The sequence below is a fragment of the Octopus sinensis genome, linkage group LG24 (genome assembly GCF_006345805.1).
Source record: "Octopus sinensis linkage group LG24, ASM634580v1, whole genome shotgun sequence".
NCBI classification, from domain to species: Eukaryota; Metazoa; Mollusca; class Cephalopoda; order Octopoda; family Octopodidae; genus Octopus; species Octopus sinensis.
The window spans coordinates 10,440,576-10,459,166 of NC_043020.1; the positions used below are offsets into that span (position 1 = coordinate 10,440,576).

The 18,591-nt window shown below is 36.5% G+C and overlaps 1 protein-coding gene across 2 annotated transcripts; it reads right to left on the bottom strand.

The window, feature by feature from the left end:
- Positions 1-9,669: 9,669 nt before the first annotated feature.
- LOC115224014 lies at positions 9,670-17,501 on the bottom strand. Of its 2 annotated transcripts, none has more exons than XM_036512793.1 (4): positions 16,911-17,501; positions 15,680-15,722; positions 13,790-13,837; positions 9,670-10,237 (listed from the first exon to the last, which is right to left on the bottom strand). In XM_036512793.1, the coding sequence occupies exons 1-4, from the start codon at positions 17,358-17,360 to the stop codon at positions 9,849-9,851; spliced, it is 930 nt and encodes a 309-aa protein (XP_036368686.1). In that variant the 5' UTR covers positions 17,361-17,501; the 3' UTR covers positions 9,670-9,848. The 2 variants fall into 2 exon arrangements, with proteins under 2 accessions (XP_036368686.1, XP_029650665.1); XM_029794805.2 differs by having other exon boundaries at positions 16,887-17,500.
- Positions 17,502-18,591: the final 1,090 nt, after the last annotated feature.

Sequence of the window (18,591 nt, forward strand, 5' to 3'; positions counted from 1 at the left end):
TTGTATGTATATATATGTGTGTATGTGTAGGTATGTATAGGTACACATATGTATATATAATATATATATATATATATATATATATATATGTATGTATATGTATGTATATGTATATGTGTGTGTATGTGTATATATATGTGTATATAGGGACTAGTGTGCTGTGTGTGCATGTGTGTGTGTGGATATGTGTGTGTATGCGTGTATGTGTGTATGTGTGTGTATGTGTATAGATATTTTTCTGTGTGATATGTATGTGTGGTCGGGTGTGTATATATACATGTGTGTGTAAGTGTATGCATGTGAGTGTGTGTATGTATACATTTATGTGTATGTGTAGATAGTATATGTATGTGTAAGTGTATATATATGTATATGTGTGTGTATGTGTATATATATGTGTATATAGGGACTAGTGTGCTGTGTGTGCATGTGTGTGGATATGTGTGTGTATGCGTGTATGTGTGTATGTGTGTGTATGTGTATAGATATTTTTCTGTGTGTATATGTATGTGTTGGTCGGGTGTGTATATATACATGTGTGTGTACGTGTATGCATGTGAGTGTGTGTAATTATACATTTATGTGTATGTGTAGATATTTATATGTATGTGTAAGTGTATATTATGTATATGTGTTGTATGATGTATGGGTGTTGTATACTTATATGTTTTTGTGTGTGTATATATGTATACATATGTGCATAGGTATAAGTGAGAATCTCCTTATTTCCTAAAACTCTATCCTTTTTTTATATATATTTTTTTATATATATTTTTTATTTTTTATTTTTTTATTTTTTATTTATTCTTTTATCTAATTTAACACTGACTCCTTGACCACTCCCCCAAGTATGATATTTTGCGCTAGGCCTACCCCCAAAAAGTCCCCCACCACCTGCCTAAATGTATAAATGCCAATACAATTCTTGTTAACTAGCTTCCTGAAGATTTCTCTTGAATGAAACAGTTCTAGTCCTGTAGAGCTCTTCTACATAATAAAATAATATATATATATATATATATATATATATATATATATATATATATATATATATATATAGTATATATATATATATATATATATGTATTATATATAATGTATATATATATATATATATGTATATATATATATATATATATATATATATATATAATATATATATATATATATAGAAAGAGAGAGACAGAGAGAGAGAGAGAAGAGAGTGATGGTTCAGCTCTCCACCCATTAAAAAAGCCACCGTTTACGGAATGAGGATAACAACGTAGCTCTCGCGCCCGTGCAACCGCCAGTCTATCGCGTGTGGTGGGTGGATCTTCAAGTTGTCACACTCATTCTTAGTAGCTTAGAGGAGGCTCGGATTAGAGATTATTATCTGTGGCTAATGGCGTGAGTCCTGAGTGGAAGAAGAAGGAGAAGAAGAAGAAGAAGAAGAAGAAGAAGAAGAAGAAGAAGAAGAAGAAGAAGAAGAAGGAGGAGGAGGAGGAGAAGAGAAGAAGAAGAAGAAGAAGAAGAAGACGACAACAGCATGTATATGTGATCGATCTCGGTACTTGATTGGAACTTATAGGTTCAAGGTCTCTAAGTTCGTTATAGTTGATTAAAATCGATCGCAGTCCTTGATTGAGTCTTTATTTTATCGATCTCAGTTGTGGCAAAAGCGAAATTTAATTCTTTTACTACTATTTTCACATAGTTCAATTTCCACCCGAAATTTCACTGATTAAAAACGAAATCTATTCTAATTTATCTTTATACTTTTTATATTTCTTGCAGTATCGCCCGGCGTTGCTCGGATTTGTAAGGAAAATAACTATATAAGCATTTTTAGAGAATTATAGCCAAAAAATAGCAAAGAAAATGCATCAAAAATGGAAGAAAAATGATGGTAAATTTTTTTCTTAATCGTTGACTCATAGTAGACATTTTTAGAGAGTTACTTCCCTTATATAATAGCGAGAAAATGCATCAAAATGGAAAAAAATGATGGTAATTTTTTTTTAAATCGTTGACTCATCGTAGACATTTTTAGAGAGTTACTTCCCTTATATAATAGCGAAAAAATGCATCAAAATGGAAAAAAATGATGGTAAATTTTTTTTTAAATCGTAGGCTCATCGTAGACGCGAGCTAATACCCAGAAGGGCTCGATATGAATCACGACTATAAGATACCCGCTTTTGGTTAAACTGCACCGCAAAATGTGGGAGTAGTTAGGAATCTAAATTGTAGGGCACAGACACACAACTTCTCTTTTATATATAAAGATTTCTTTAAGTACAGTTGCTATTTGCCCGCTTTTTCTTTTTATCTCAGTGTCATTTTAACCTTTTTGTACCACCCTGTAATTTGGTTTCATTCAATAAAAAAAAACTTGCGTTTCACCGTGAATGGACTGTTCAATGCGCGTGCGTATCAGTACGTTTGTGTGTGTGGTGTGTGTGTGTGTGTGTGTGTGTGTGTGTGTGTGTGTGTATACAACTGTATATAGATATACAAGCATTCATATGTATAGGGATGTTTGTGTGCTTATGAGTGTTTCGGTACACACACACACACACACACACACAAACATACATACATAAATGATAATAATAATAATAATAATAATAATAATAATAATAATAATAGGCGCAGGAGTGGCTGTGTGGTAAGTAGCTTGCTTACCAACCACATGGTTCCGGGTTCAGTCCCACTGCGTGGCATCTTGGGCAAGTGTCTTCTGCTATAGTCCCGGGCCGACAAAAGCCTTATGAGTCGATTTGGTAGACGGAAACTGAAAGAAGCCTGTCGTATATATGTATATATATATATATATATGTGTGTGTGTGTGTGTGTGTGTGTGTGTGTGTGTGTGTGTGTGTGTGTGTGTGTGTTTGAGAGTGTTTGTGTGTCTGTGTTTGTCCCCCTAGCATTACTTGACAACAGATGCTGGTGTGTTTACGTCCCCGTAGATTTTCCGTAGATACCTATTTCTTTACTGCTCACAAGGGGCTACACACAGAGGGGACAAACAAGGACAGACAAAGGGATTAAGTCGATTATATCGACCCCAGTGCGTAACTGGTACTTATTTAATGATGAAAGGCAAAGTCGACCTCGGCGGAATTTGAACTCAGAACGTAACGGCAGACGAAATACGGCTACGCATTTCGCCCGGCGTGCTAACGATTCTGCCAGCTCGCCGCCTTAGTTTAGTTATTTATTAAAGTGATCAATGTTTGAAATTTAGAGATGTGATGAACCAGGATCTTCATCACTGTGATGAACCAGAAGCTTCAAAAAAGGTCACTGTCAAAGTAGACGGTTCAAATTCAGTGTTTTGCAGAGCTATCAGCGACAGACCGATTGACGAAGTAGTGTATTATCATTCCGGTATAGAAGAGACATAATGTATCCGATACCAAGAAAATATCGTGGCTACTAGAGTAGATACAACAGCTACAGTTAGAACAGTGGTCACACATTATAAATTTAAATTGATATCGTTTATATCCTTACAACTAGATTTCATATCTACATTAGTAAAGGTAGAAGAGATTGAATGGAATTAATGTAGGTAATTAATATAATTAATTAATGAAATCTCGTTGTAAGGATATAAACGATATCAATTTTAATTTATACACCAAGACCAAACAGAGGGAGGGAGATAACCCTTATTTAACCCCCTATTTTCGTACTAAAGGTAAATCTATGTCTTTCAAAAATAGTTACACTAAAAATAAGGTAACTAATAGTAAAACCCTTTGGTTAATTATTCCATACGGGAGGCAAATTAAATCTAATCTTCCTTTGCAGTTTCGAGAATCTATTATTAGGAATTTTCCAAGAATTCTAGGCATTACTCTATTATCAACTCACACACGGTTAGATTGGTTTTTCCAACACAAAAAATCTCTTACAAATTATCTCTTCACATAATATTAACTTGTTAAATATTGATACATTTGCTAATACTAACATTAATTTAGCTAATATCATCCATCCCCCTAGAAATATTAATAACAAGGTTATTATATCTGAAATCAATTACAACAGAATCAAGTTTATGTCAAGTAACTCTCAAACTAGAAATTTTATATACCAGTGTAAAATTACTACTTGTAATGAAGTATTTTTTATATAGGAAGCACACCTTCTCAGTTATCTAAAATAATTTCTAATCATTACTCTACATTTAGGGATAGGAATAAACGTAACAGTACAGGGCTTAGTAAATTAATTTGAGAACTAAAAGACCACAATAAACAATTTAATTTAGATTCGTTGATTCTCTCAATCTCGATACCTTATGACAAAGGCAAGGAATTCTGTCTTTTCTGTAATTCTGAACTATTTTTTATTCTTTTTTTTTCTAAAAATCACCTTGTAAACACGGTTATAGAGCGTACATACCAATGTAAACATTGGCAGAAACACACCTTTACTTCATGTAAGTGATATCTATCATATATAATTTAAACATTAATTTTCTTCTTACGTTTCACATTCACTAGATATATCTTTTTCCAAATCTATATGGTTTTATTTAATATAGATATAGTTATGTACTTCTCATTTATTTAGGTTTTCTTTCCTTTATCCTTCCTCTTTCTATAGGCTACCTATATATCCTATAACGTTTTTTTTTTTAAACAATCTTAATAGCGTTCAGTTAATCACTATATATATCCATCATTTTCTGTTAAAATGTCTTATTGACGAGTTTCATTTCTTCACTTCCCTGAAGAGAAGATTACATTGTTTTAAACCATTTTATTCTTTTTGGAATAATACCTGTGATATCTTCGAAACGTGTGTTGGAAGTAAAAGAATTTGAATAACACCTGCATTTAACTCCATTTATTTATTTATATATATTATACAAAATATTTCACGTAAATCCGAAGTTTCTACCTTTAAAAAGAAGGAGTTACAACCTTTTTACCTGTGTGATTTTTTGGCTACCCTGGTAACTATTTATCTATTTTTTCCGAGTTAATTTTTAACAAGGGAAAATACACTCATGTACACCCCCCCCCATATATATATATATATATATATATATATATTGTCTGGTCTTACCAATCGGTTTCATATGAAATTATATAATGGAGTGTTAGACAACAAACCAGTTATATAATATACGTTCGCCAGAGATAGCCGACTTGGAAGGGGAAATGGCGACCATTTGCCCTTCCACGTCGGCTATCTCTGACTTTCTGCCCAGACTTGTACCCCGGAGGGAAACCTTTTAGGTGCACCCATGGTTATTTGTGACCGACCTTATTTATATATATATATGAATTAAAAATGGAGTTAACGCAGGTTTAAACAAATATTTTTACTTTCTACATATGTTTCAAAAATTCCACTGATACTATTCAAAAGAATAAATGGTATAAACAATGCAATCTTCTCTTCGGGAAAGTGAAAAAACGAAACTCGTCAATACGACATTTTAGCAAAAAATGATGGATTTGTATAGCGATAGACTGAACGCTATTAATATTGTACAGTATTATATATCCATCACTGCGATTCTTACCAATCGGTTTTGTGCTAGGGGCACGACGGAGTGCTAGGTAACAATTCGATTATATAACCCTACTCTCATAAGAGGTAGCCGATGTGGAATGAAATATGGCGACTGCTCTCTATTGTTGGATGTGAAAGAAGACATCCAGTTTGCGGTTGCTGTGAAAAGGTGATGGAACCGCGTAGGGGATTTAGTTAAGAGTTATGTCCTTTAGACTGAGACCTCGCCACTGGGTTGGTTATGCTGTAAGTCGGTATGAGCCATCATGAAGTATTTGTAGGAATTGTGTGCGTCTTTCCGGTTGGTGTTCTTGTGGATACGTGATATGTGTAGGGGTACTGAATGCATAACTTTTTCAGGGTGGGGTAGGCTTTCATTACTGTGTTCGCAGGTGTATTTTCATTCTGTATTGGTTGATGGTGCTTTACTTGTGCATGCAGTGCGTATAGGGATACAATGTGTGAGTGAGAGTTTATATAAAGCTATTAGCTTATCCCATGAGAGAGTTGAGAATATTCTGCATAATGAACTTCGCATGACGAAGGTATATGTTCAGTGGGTGCCACGTCTTCCGATACCTGATCAAAAGCGCACCAGGCTGATCATGATCATCATCATCATTTAGCATCTGCTTTCCATGCTAGCATGGGTTGGCCGGTTCAACTGGGATCTGGGAAGCCAGAAGGCTGCACCAGGCCCAGTCTGATCTGGCAATGTTTCTACGGCTGGATGCCCTTCCTAACGCCAACCACTCCGTGAGTGTAGTGGGTACTTTTTACGTTCCACTGGCACAGGTGCCAGACGGGGCTGGCAAACGGCCACGGTCGGATGGTGCTTTTTACGTGCCACCGGCACGGGGGCCAGGTGAGGCTGGCAACGGCCACGACATTGTTTGAGGCACATACAGCTAATTCCCTTGAACGTCTCTAAAGCCAGGATAAGTGCTGGCAACATCACTTTGAGTCAGAGATAAAGATACAATCCATGCAGTGGAAAACCCCTCTTCGCCTGCTTCACAGAAGGCCAAATGCGCTTCATCTGCAGTGAAGGCGATAGCTTCAGTCTTTAGATTCACAAAGTATTGTGCTTATTGATTATCTTCAAAAGGGGCACACTATCAAAGGAGGGTACCATGCCAACATACTGAGGCAGTTACGAAAGGCTGTTAAGGCCAAACGCCCTGGAAAACTGATGAAAGCAATCTTGCTTCATCAGGACATTGGACAATGCTCTTGCACACAAGTCTTTGGTTTCAATGACTGCTGTTGATTACCCTCCCTATTCTCTTGATTTAGGCCCATCTGACTATTATCTGTTCTCTAGCATGAAAAAACACTTAGTTAGGAACCAGTATTGTAGTGATGATGATGTCATATCTGCTGTTGAAGACTTTTTTGAGCAACAGGATGAAAAATTCTTCACCGATGGGATCCAAGCACTGCAGCACCAATGAAAGAAGTGTATGGACTGCAAGTGGTGGGGGAATGATGTTGAAAAATAAACCTTATTTGGTCACATTCCATAAGAGTTATCTTCATCAACCTACGAACTTTTCAGCTGAGACATGTAAAGAATGAGTGTGATTTTCTACAGGGTTCATTCCCCAAGTGTATTTAGAATAGTGATATTTTCATGTATAAGGGTTACCACAAATAAAACACTAGCTCTAACTTGATTTCCGGTCATGGCCTAGGGGCGACAAGTTTACCCTATGTAACTTGCTGCAGAACTCCCGCAAATGCAGAGGTAACACTGGTTCATGCAGGGCCAGGATGGCACGGATTGTCTGAAATGTCCACGTGAACAGCCGTTATTGTTTGTAGGACGGCGAACTTAGAGGTATTTCGTCCGTCTTTACGTTCTGAGTTTTAATTCCGTCGAAGTCGACTTTGGCTTTCATCCTTTCGGAGTCGATAAAATAAGTACCAGTTTTAGTGCAGTCGGACAAATCAAAAAATCTGTACGCTGTGGAGAAAAATTTATATAACAGGCTTCTCTCCAATAGCATCACAGATACATATAAGAAAGCAGACAATATTTTATACAACACGGTGAATCTCAAAGTAAGAAGAATCACAATCAGCCTTAATATCTGTGATAGGGTAGCGTACCTCGCTCCACGTAAGTCCTTTATTACCCTTAAAGCCAATTTTATTAGATACCCCAAATATAGTCTCATTAACCCAGCTAAAATAGAAATGTGATTAATTAGCGAGAATATTTTAGAGTCACTTCTCCATAGGCTTAGAAGTTATCGATTTCTCGTTATGGAATCACAGCATTCTGCTTTAGACTGTTTTAGACATTAACAATAAGTATAACTGTAAGTTTACCTAGTTCGATATTGTGAACTTTTACTCGTCTACAAGGCCTTTACTGCTTAAGGTTCTAGATTTTGCTAAGAAGTAGGTACCCATCAACAACTCTGACATCGACATCATCCTGCACGCCAGGAAATCCATACTATTTTTCAAAGACTCCACACCTAGATCAAGAGAAGAAAGGGGATGCCTTGTTCGACGTGCCAATGGGCGCATATGATGGAGCAGACTTATATATGCTTACTAGCAGCATAGCCCGGCGTTGCCCGGGTATGTAAGAGCCGCTAGTAGGCAACGACTAATCCCAAGGCGCATGTGTAGTTTGCAATGTATTCTCTTCACTCGAATACTTCTGTGTATACGATGTTCCTAGTTTTCCCTTTGGGCGAAAACATGGAAACATCATTGCGCCTCCCAACGCGTGAACAGCCCACGTACAGCCCAGAAAATGTTTTGCATATAAAAAGCTTAGATTCTCGACCCCATGTCGAATTTATCGATTTTTTCAGAACTGGGGGAACTTTTCAAAATTTTCGCTGCGTTAGTTTTGAATTATGACATTGGGCTATGTGTGTGTCAAGTTTCATCAGAATCGGTTGAAAGCCGTGGTCAGGGTGAGGGTACAACCTGACAGACACACAGACAGACAAACTGCCGTTTATATAGAGAGAGATTGGTGTATACATTTTGCAACATTTGCATATAGAATTTCCTAATTTAGATAAAGGTTTGTCTGAGTTCATTCAATGTCGTCTGGAGTGCGTTGATAACATTACAGAACCTAATTTTTCTTATAAAATCGAAAAGGTCCTTTTCAAACGGTTCTAAATCTTTATTTGCGGGCGAGCTCTTTCTGGATTTGAAGCCATAATTATTGTCAGTGCTGTTTCAATGTTCTTTCCTATCAAAGAAATATGCTCACCATCTTATTCTGCCAATGAAATCTTCATTTATTTTTTTCATGTAAGATCTTTCAAATACTGTTTATTGATGGAGCCCGGATCTTCTTTGTCGAAAAATTTCAGTGAGTGTAATTCCATTTTCCACCTGTTTCTTCTTCCACTTGTGGAATGTTGTGCACAAGTAATCACAGAGGTGCAGAACAAGGATGAAAAATCGTACATGAATACCAATAGTAGGGTAAAATACTACTTTTATTAAAGCCAAGAAAATTGGGGGAAATTGTTATTCAGATTTTCACATGACTATTCATCAGACAGTTATGATAATACAGACTAGTATAGAAATTTCATGAATTATGAATATATATAAGAATTTATAGATACCAGTTCATTTAACCCTTTAGTGTTCAGGTTATTCAATCAAACATAATGCCTATTGATTCCCATTGATTTGAATTAATCATGCATTATTTCATATCTTCAAGATCTTGATGGTGTAATTACTTAATGTAGAATAACATTGTAGGGTAGGTGTGAGAGCCTGGATCTGGTCAGTTTGAACATAAAACAGACTAGCTATTTTGGCCGGATACGGCCAGTTTTAATACCAAAGGGTTAAAGCTAATTGTAATTTTGAAAATCAACAATGTATAGTATAGGATGTAAGCGGGGTTGCTGGCTCGATGATAAAGAGAGATAATACTGAGAACGAGAATATAATTATATATACATGTGTAAATACATATTCAAGTATGCATGTGTGTGTATGTGTGTGTGTATGCTTGTGTGTGTGTGTGTGTGTTTGTGTGTGTGTGTGTGTGTGTGCGTGCGTGCGTGCGTGTGTGTGTGTGTTTGTGTGTGTGTGCGTGTGTGTGCGTGTGTGCGCGTGCGTGTGTGTTTGTGTGTGTGTGTGTGTGTCTGTGTGTGCGTGTGTGTGTGTGTGTGTGTGCGTGCGTGTGTGTGTATGTGTGTGTGTGTGTGTGTGTGCGTGCGTGTGTGTATAGCTACATATGCTTATATAAAAGTGTATATCTATAAGAAAAGAAGAAATCTAAAGAACCACTAATTCACAATTAAAGATGATTTCAGGTCAAAGATAAATTTTTAGGGAACTTGGTCGATCGTGTATAAGCTGGTGATAGACAAATAGCTTGAGGGCGTATTGCGGCTGATGAATTTTGCCATGTTCATCCGCAAAAGGATTGCATCATTTCGTTTAAACTGGTATGCAAATGATGATTGTATCATGAAATTTTCTGATACATTTAAGGAACATGAACTTCTTTTAATATATTCATATTCCGCTCCTTTCTTTCTCTCTAACATCAAGGTAATGGTCCTCGAATGAGTATCTTCTGGAATGAACAATTGCACTGCACTGTTTATTTGGTAAACCCCATCTTGAGTTATTAAAATGGAAGTTTCATCACGCAATTTAATGTTACCTTCATCCTGGCTCTCATCTCTTTTCCAGCGTAAGTAAGTGTCTTTCTCTGTAAAAGTAGGTATGATTAATAATAATAATAATAATAATAATAATAATAATAATAATAATAATAATATCCTACGCAAAATACTTTCTATGTAATCTCAGGGTTTAAAACAAACATAATTTTCGGTTTTTTTTTTGGACATTCACTAGTACAACACCAAAAAAACAACAACAAATATATGGCACACTAGGCATAACAACAACATGAACTTCCAACCGGTTGTCTCTTGAGGTCTCTGGGTGAGACTTGGAGCCAACTTGTACAAATATAAAGCAAAAGTCAAACATATAATAATAATAATAATATAATAATAATAATAAATGCTTTCTAATTGATATATCAATACCAGCAGATCACATGTCTCTAAAAGAAATGGAGAAACTTTCAAAATACAAAGACGGTGTACAGGTGTGGAGGTGGAAGTGGAGTGGCAGTGGAAGGTGGGAAATATGTGTGAATGTGTTTAAGGGTGGGTTTAGATGAAGAGGGGTGACGAATTAAGAGCATTAGGGGCAGAGGAATGAAGAAAGAAAATCAATTCCTACTCTCTCTAAAGGCAGACGTCCAGGTGGACTCTGTGCAAGGACAGTCTGAACACAGACAGACGTTGTATCGAATGACCAGTCAAGCAAAAGTGACACGAGACCGGGGTGTCATTGCTGAATCTGAGGTACCGGAGATTGTCAGCAAACCAGTCAGCTATGTGCTGTCTTGTTTGCCCAAAGTACGGGGAAAGATAGAGAGAGCAGGGGATACAATAGATGACATTACTAGAGGTGCAGGTGATGTGGTAGGAGCGGTGATGGGTTACAGGGGCCGGTAAAGATAGTGGAATTGGAGAGGTAGGGAAAAGTGCAACAGTGTGGGCAAGAGAAAAGGGAAGGTGCCAGATTGGGTGTCAGGAGTGGGTAAAAAAGTACAGGCCAGAAGGCTACGTAGGTTGTAGGTGCGTTTGAAGGAGGGTAGACGTGGGAGGAAAAGGGATCAGATTGGAGCTGAAGTAGGGCTCGAATAATGAATATTGGACGGGTGATAGGTGACACATACACACACACACACACACACGCACACATTTTTCATGCTTGGATGAGTCAGATTGATTTTGCTGAGGCAAATTTTCTACAGCCAGCTGCTCTTCATGTCACCTCACCAGTTTCCAAAGCAATATTTTCTCACGATTGGACATGTATATCAATATCAATTGACTTCCTCTGAGATTTATTTTCTTTTAAGTGGTCAAGTGAATCTATAGCCATAGGGAATTAGGGTTTGGAAGAATATCTAACAATATTAATTTATGACCAGCAACTAGAATTTCACTGTCAACTCCTAGTGTCATAACACTAGCTGCATTAGATCTTTTGATGTTGATAAGAAGATAGATTGTGATAAGAGGATAAATTACCAATCTCGTGACCCCCATTATATCTCCATTTCCGTCATTCCAAAATTGCATTTGTTTCTCTTTAAGCCTATATATATATATATAACTTATAAACTTTTTTTTCGAAAAATTTTATCCTATATTAGATGTAAATTTAATAGTGTTCACTTCCGGATTCTCTAACTCTATGAGAGTTTTCAGTTCGAATCACACGTGTCTCGAGGTTTGCTGGAGAATTTCTATTTTGGATATATTTGGGGTACTTAATTGTGCTCATGACTTAGTGTTTGCTTCTTCCATGGGTATAAGTAAGTATTTCGTTTATTTCTTACCATATCTCTCACTGACGAAGAGAAGGTTCTTATGAATTAACTTTGAAATCGGGTCTGATATGATAATAACGGAATTTTTTAGAAATTTCTGTCGGCTTTCTTCGAGACACGTGCTTATAGTGATGAATTATATGGTTATTGATGACGTGTCTATTTTCGGCATATTTGGTATCGGAATTTTTTTTCTTTTGCCCTCGTTTATAAGTTGTTTATAAATTTAACCTTTAAAGGTGTTTTTTAATATGCCAGCCATTGCTAGAATTTTTTTTTCGAAAAATTTTATCCTATATTAGATTTATATATATATATATATATATATATATATATATATATATATATATATATGTGTGTGTGTGTGTGTGTGTGTGTGTTGTGTGTGTGTGTGTGTGTGTGGAGGCGCAATGGCCAAGTGGTTAGGGCAGCGGACTCGCGGTCGTAGATTCCCAGACCGGGCGTTGTCAGTGTTTATTGAGCAAAAAACACCTAAAAAAGCTCCACGAGGCTCCGGCAGGGTGTGGTGATCCCTGCTGTACCCTTTCACTACTCTTTCTCCCACTCTTTCTTCTGTTGGCCTGCTCGCTTAGCCAGCGGGGTGGCGTCATTCAAAGGCTAAAACAATGCGAACGCATTGTGACCAGCGATGTGTAACTACATCTGATGGACTGGTCGGTCACGTGATGTCACGTGACCTGATATATATATATATATATATATATATATATATGCATATGAATGTATGTATGTATGTATGTATGTGTATATTATTGTAGTTGAATGAGAACCAACTAGATTAAGAATAGTAATCATTCAGGTATGCTTTGCATATTTAAAACTTCTGAATACAATTAAATGAAGTTTAAAGACATATATATTCTTACATCGAATCGTCTCTATTTAACCTTTGTTGATGAGATCATATTAATGTTAGAATACTGAATATATCTATTTCTCTTGTATGTTGATGTGGCATTTCTTCTTTTGTATTATGGTTATAGGTTTTGGCAGTTGCTGTTTGCTATGTAATAGTTAACCATAACCCAAGCAGTAAATCCATCCCGCCTGTAGTATTATCAGACATATGTTGTAGTAGTAGTAGTAGTAGTAGTGGTGGTGGTGGTGGTGGTGGTGGTAGTGGTGGTTTGTTGGTGGTGGTGGTAATTGTAGTAGTAGTAGTAGTAGTAATAGTAGTGGCAGCAGCAGTAGTAGTAGTAGTAGTAGTAGTAGCTGTAGTAGTAGTAGTAGTAGTAGTAGTAGTACATGTCTCTAATTACAATGATAGTTGGCCTATGTCATTAAGTATTGTATACTAGTCATAATACTAAAGTCCATAATGATAATATATTTCACCTAAGTGTAATAGTTTCCCCGATTCGATAACAGCAGGAGTCAACCCAAGTACATGATAATTAGTCACTAAAACACGTCGATATTGAAAGTATTTTAATTAATACTGTAATAGTAAAAATTAACGTAAACCTGTAATTGTAGTAAGCAGATAAGGCCAAAAATGTCGCTAGAAGCTGGGATCACCAAGCGTAGATTGGCATATTTCGGTCATATTATGCGGAGAAAATCCCTGGAGAAGGACATCATGCTCGGAATGGTCAGTGGCAAGACAGGAAGAGGCCGACCAAGAACCCGCTGGCTTGACACCATCAGGAGTGATACCGGAATGGACATGGCCAATCTGAAGGAAGTGGCCCAGGATAGAACTGACTGGAGGACACTGATCCAACGAGTGACCGAGAGTCGACTTCGACTGAGCAGATAGAGAGAGAATGGGATAATTCAAATTATGAGAAAAAGTGTGCAATAAATCTGCATGACTTAGCTTACCTAACTCAGTGTAACCCCTAGTTTTCAGGTGGAAGAAGGCATGTTGAACTGAAAGGTAAGAGAGAAAGCAGATGGTGAGAAGGTTATATTTGAATACTGATTCAGTGTCTGGCAAAAGACTAAGACAGAAGATAGGACACTTCCTGATGTATTTCATTTATTGAATACTTCAGATTATCATCTAATAAATAACTATACAACATATTAACTATCATGCAATAATTATTATCATAATGAAAATTTTCTACATGGAGGACAATTATTCACTATTAATGAAAACAGCCAAGACTAAACATTTATATATTTATTTCTTTATTGCCCGCAGGGAGCTTAACATAGAGGGGGCAAACAAGGGCAAACAAAGGGTTTCAGTCGATTACATCGACCCCAGTGCTTAACTGACACTTATTTAATCGACCCCGAAAGGATGAAAGGCAAAGTCAACCTCAGCAGAGTTTGAACTCAGAACATAACGGCAGACGAAATACCTATTTCTTTACTACTCACAAGGGGCTAAACACAGAGAAGACAAAAAAGGACAGACAAAGGGATTAAGTCGATTATATCGACCCCAGTGCTTAACTGGCACTTATTTGATCGACCCCGAAAGGATGAAAGGCAAAGTCAACCTCGGCGGAGTTTGAACTCAGAACGTAACGGCAGACGAAATACCATTAAGCATTTTGCCCAGCGTGCTAATGATTCTGCCAGCTCGTCGCCCTCTAAACATCTATATATCACACCCATCACATTGTAGTTTCATGAGCTTTAACATGGTCAGTTCTACAGCAGCTATGCCTTGTTGGGACTGATAGGACAATTCTAGCAAACATGTACAGGAGGCTTCATCCTATCAAAGTGTCATCTAAAGCCATGGCCCAGTTAATCCTTGTAGACATTTCATTCATATAATTTATGTTGTCTGTAATGTATTGAGGACATGTTACAGTGTCAGGTGATATTACAGACATATGAAAGGAGAAGTGATGACAATATATCAGGGGTCACCAAAAGGGTTCCGATGGGACCCCTAGGGATCGGTGAGGAATTACATGGGATCGATGATAGCCAAGGGGTGGAATAGGGGTCAGCATGTGAAAGACCAGCTCACCCAGATGAACTGTTTGAAATACCTAGTGCCATGTTCTTCCCTCACATTGATGTTGTCAATTTCAGTAAAATATTCCAGACATATTTTCACATTTTCTAACCGTGAAAACTATTTCATAAAAATTGAATGTTTTGATACTGTATGTAGTTTATATGTAAAATATGTGTCATCTTCAATAGAATTTCTTAATTTGTTCTACATGTATATCTTTATATATAAAAGTCAAGTTGTGTGTCTGTCTCCTACGATTTAGATTCCTAACTACTCCCACATTTTGTGGTGCAGTTTAACCAAAACCGGGTATCTTATAGTCGTGATTCATGTCGAGCCCTTCTGGGTATTAGCGCGCGTCTACGATGAGTCTACGATTTAAAAAAAAATTTACCATCATTTTTTTCCATTTTAATGCATTTTTCGCTATTATATAAGGGAAGTAACTCTCTAAAAATGTCTACGATGAGTCAACGATTTAAAAAAAAATTTACCATAATTTTATTTCCATTTTTAATGCATTTTTTTGCTATTTTTTGGCTATAACTCTCTAAAAATGCTTATATAGTTATTTCCCTTACAAACCCGAGCAACGCCGGGCGATACTGCTAGTTTTAAATAACATTTTAATTACCAGCATCTGTATTCAGTATGCATTTAAGATATGGTATGATAGGGTAGAATATTAAGATATTTTAAATGAGGAGGGTGGTCAATGTGCAAGAAGTGGCTAAACGGGGTCGATGATCAAAAAAGTTTGGCGACCCCTGATATTTATACTTACTTACATTGCAGAGGAGATGGCTTGACAGGTGGTGGGTTATCCTGCACCTAAAGTAGAAAGATAAGGAAATGAGGAAAGGAAGATTAAGATAAGAGGGTAACTAGTATTGCTTGTATTATTTCATCATTTTACTTTCTCCTTCGAAGTTTATAACAGTTTTGTTTCCATTTTTGTATAGACTTGATACACTAGTCACTCTGTTGTATCGGTTTTGTTTATATATATATATGTGTGTGTGTGTGTGTGTGTGTGTGTGTGTGTGTGTGTGTGTGTGTGTGTTGGACCGTTAGCTCCTACAACGCATTTTTTTTCTCTCCTTGTTTCTTTTTTGTGTATCTTTCTGTCGAAGAGCGTAGGCTCGAAACGTAAAAGACTTGTTTTATTTCTATTCCTAAGCGCCATACTAATACAATTGTTTGTTTGTACTCCAGCTGCCGTCGTCTTTTGTTTATTTTCGTAAACCTGCCTTCGTCTTTTGTTTATTTTCGTAAACCTTCCCATTATATATATATATATATATATATATATATACGAGGAGTGTTGAAAAGTTCCTGGCTTGAAGGGTATTGCAAAAAGGTAGATCCGTTACCTTTACAGAGGAGGTAGGACAACTGTTTTGGAGAATGAGTGATCAATATATAATAAGTAAAAAAAACTACGTACGTTTCATGGCTACAATTAAATTCGAATTACAATTAAGTTTAAATTCAATTGAAATAAATTCGATTTAAAATTATAGTCAATAGTCTGAAAAGGTGGCAAGACGCAACGAAAATTTTAGGAAAATAAAAAGACGAAATAAGTGGAAATTTTACCGGTGAGTGTGTTAAATATAAAGGTACTAAAAGAGAATGACTCTCCCCAGACACAACAGAATATGCTTCAACACACGAACTCATATAAAGAATCTTGCAAACCAAATCCCAAAACGAAATTATATGTATATATATATATTCGATTAGAGGTTGTGTTAACCTCATCATTAACTTCCTAATCTCCACTTTATATATATATATATATATATATATATATATATAATTCTGTGCTGCATATATATATATATATATATTATATATATATATATATGTGTGTGTGTGTGTATGTATATATATATATATGAAGGTAGATGTCAAGTTCTGTAGGCATGCTTACAATTTAACTGGTAGATGGAGAAAAACGAAATGAAAATAAGATTAGGTTAATTTAATTACCTTAATTAAAATAAGAACAATTACCAGAATAATATGAGTGACTAATATTGCCGTAAGAACACTCAAGATCATATACTTTTGCCATTTAGACCATGGTGTTGGTGGATGTACCTTTTTTGGGCGGCCGTTTATAAAGGGAATTGTTACATCTGCAGTTTCAGAGCTGCTTTCACTATTTGCTTGAGAACTCTGTGGTGCCTTCCTTTCATTGGGTACAGGAGGGTTAGCAGATATCATTCCATTAACAGTTGCTTGAGGACTTTCAGGTTCACCCGTTTCATTGGTTGGTTGAGTTCCAGCTGGCGGGCTACGCTTTTCAGTTTCTTGAGTATCTTCAGATGTCTCTTTCAAATCAGTGTGTATAGCAACGACATCGTTCCCCTGTGGCTGGCCTTCCAAAGATGAAATGTTGTGTTCAGTCAGTTCTAAGCCATCTTTCAGTTTGTTACTATCTCCTGCTGCTTGTGTGGACATTTTCACAGTTTCTCAACCTATAACCATAATACAGTACTTCCTCATTAATTACAACCACTTTCAATGATTAAAATGATCACAGTCACTTTTAATCTCTTTATCTCTACCTTCTCCTCTCTTACATCCTGATCACCCACACTATCTCTCATTGTTGCAACCAAGCACAACAAACCCATACCCCGTTTTTATCTCTCTCTCTCTCTCTCTATCCCTCTGATTTCGTATCAGATAAATGTTTGCAATGGTTGTTTGAAATCAAATGTTAAACCTGTAACATGTTTAAATAATATTTCTACCATGGCCATCCCCTCAGATGATTGTCTCGCTCTGATTTGGATTTATATACCGACTTATCCAAACTCATAAGCTTATTTCTTTCATTCTAAAACAGTGATGGTAAAGGAGCCAAGGTGGACAACTACTTTCAGCTTAGATGGACGCAGTTAGTAAATATGAAAGGCTATATTTTTCTCCATTCCCCTGCTATTTTAATATTCTTCAGGTGCAACATATGATTTACTTAACCCTTTAGTGTTTATACCGGTCATATCTGGTCCAGATATTCTACATGTTTTATATTCAAACTGGCAATATCTGGCCTCTCACACCTACCCGACAATGTCATTCTAAATATAAACAATCACATCATTGAAACCTCAAAGATATAAGATAATGCATGATTAATTCAAAACATTTGAGTGGAAAAGTATTACATTTAACAGAGTAATCTGAACACTAAAGGGTTAAAACTGAAAACTTTTTTTGATTTATTTTTGTACTTTTTTAATAATTTCTTTAGATACGGTTGTTGTTTTCCTGGTTTTTCTGTTTATCACAGTGTCATCTTAACCTTTTTGGCCCACGCTCGGTTTGGATTCTCCAAATAAATAAATAAAATTTGCATTTCACCGTGAAAGGACTAAGTTCAGAACACACACACACACAAACACATACACACATATTTAAAATATATATATGCAATACATAGACACACAGGAGACGCATGACTTAGTGGTTAGGGTGTTAGCATCATGATCGCAAGATTGTGGTTTTGATTCTTGGACCGGGTGACGTATTGTGTTGTTGAGCAAAACACTTCATTTCACGTTGCTCCAGTCCACTCAGCTGGCAAAAATGAGTAACGCTGTGGTAGACTGGCGTCCCGTCCAGCTGGGGAACACATACGCCACTGAAACCGGGAAACTGGGCCCATGATCCTGGCTAGGCTTTA

Coding starts and splice junctions, on each gene's coding strand:
- LOC115224014 (XM_029794805.2), bottom strand. CDS start 17,360: ATGTCCACACAAGCAGCAGGAGATAGTAACAAACTGAAAGATGGCTTA. Junction 15,723..16,886: donor TTGTTCTTATTTTAATTAAG/GTAATTAAATTA, acceptor TTTCTACTTTAG/GTGCAGGATAACCCACCACC. Junction 10,238..13,789: donor TAGGGGTTACACTGAGTTAG/GTAAGCTAAGTC, acceptor CTACTTTTACAG/AGAAAGACACTTACTTACGC.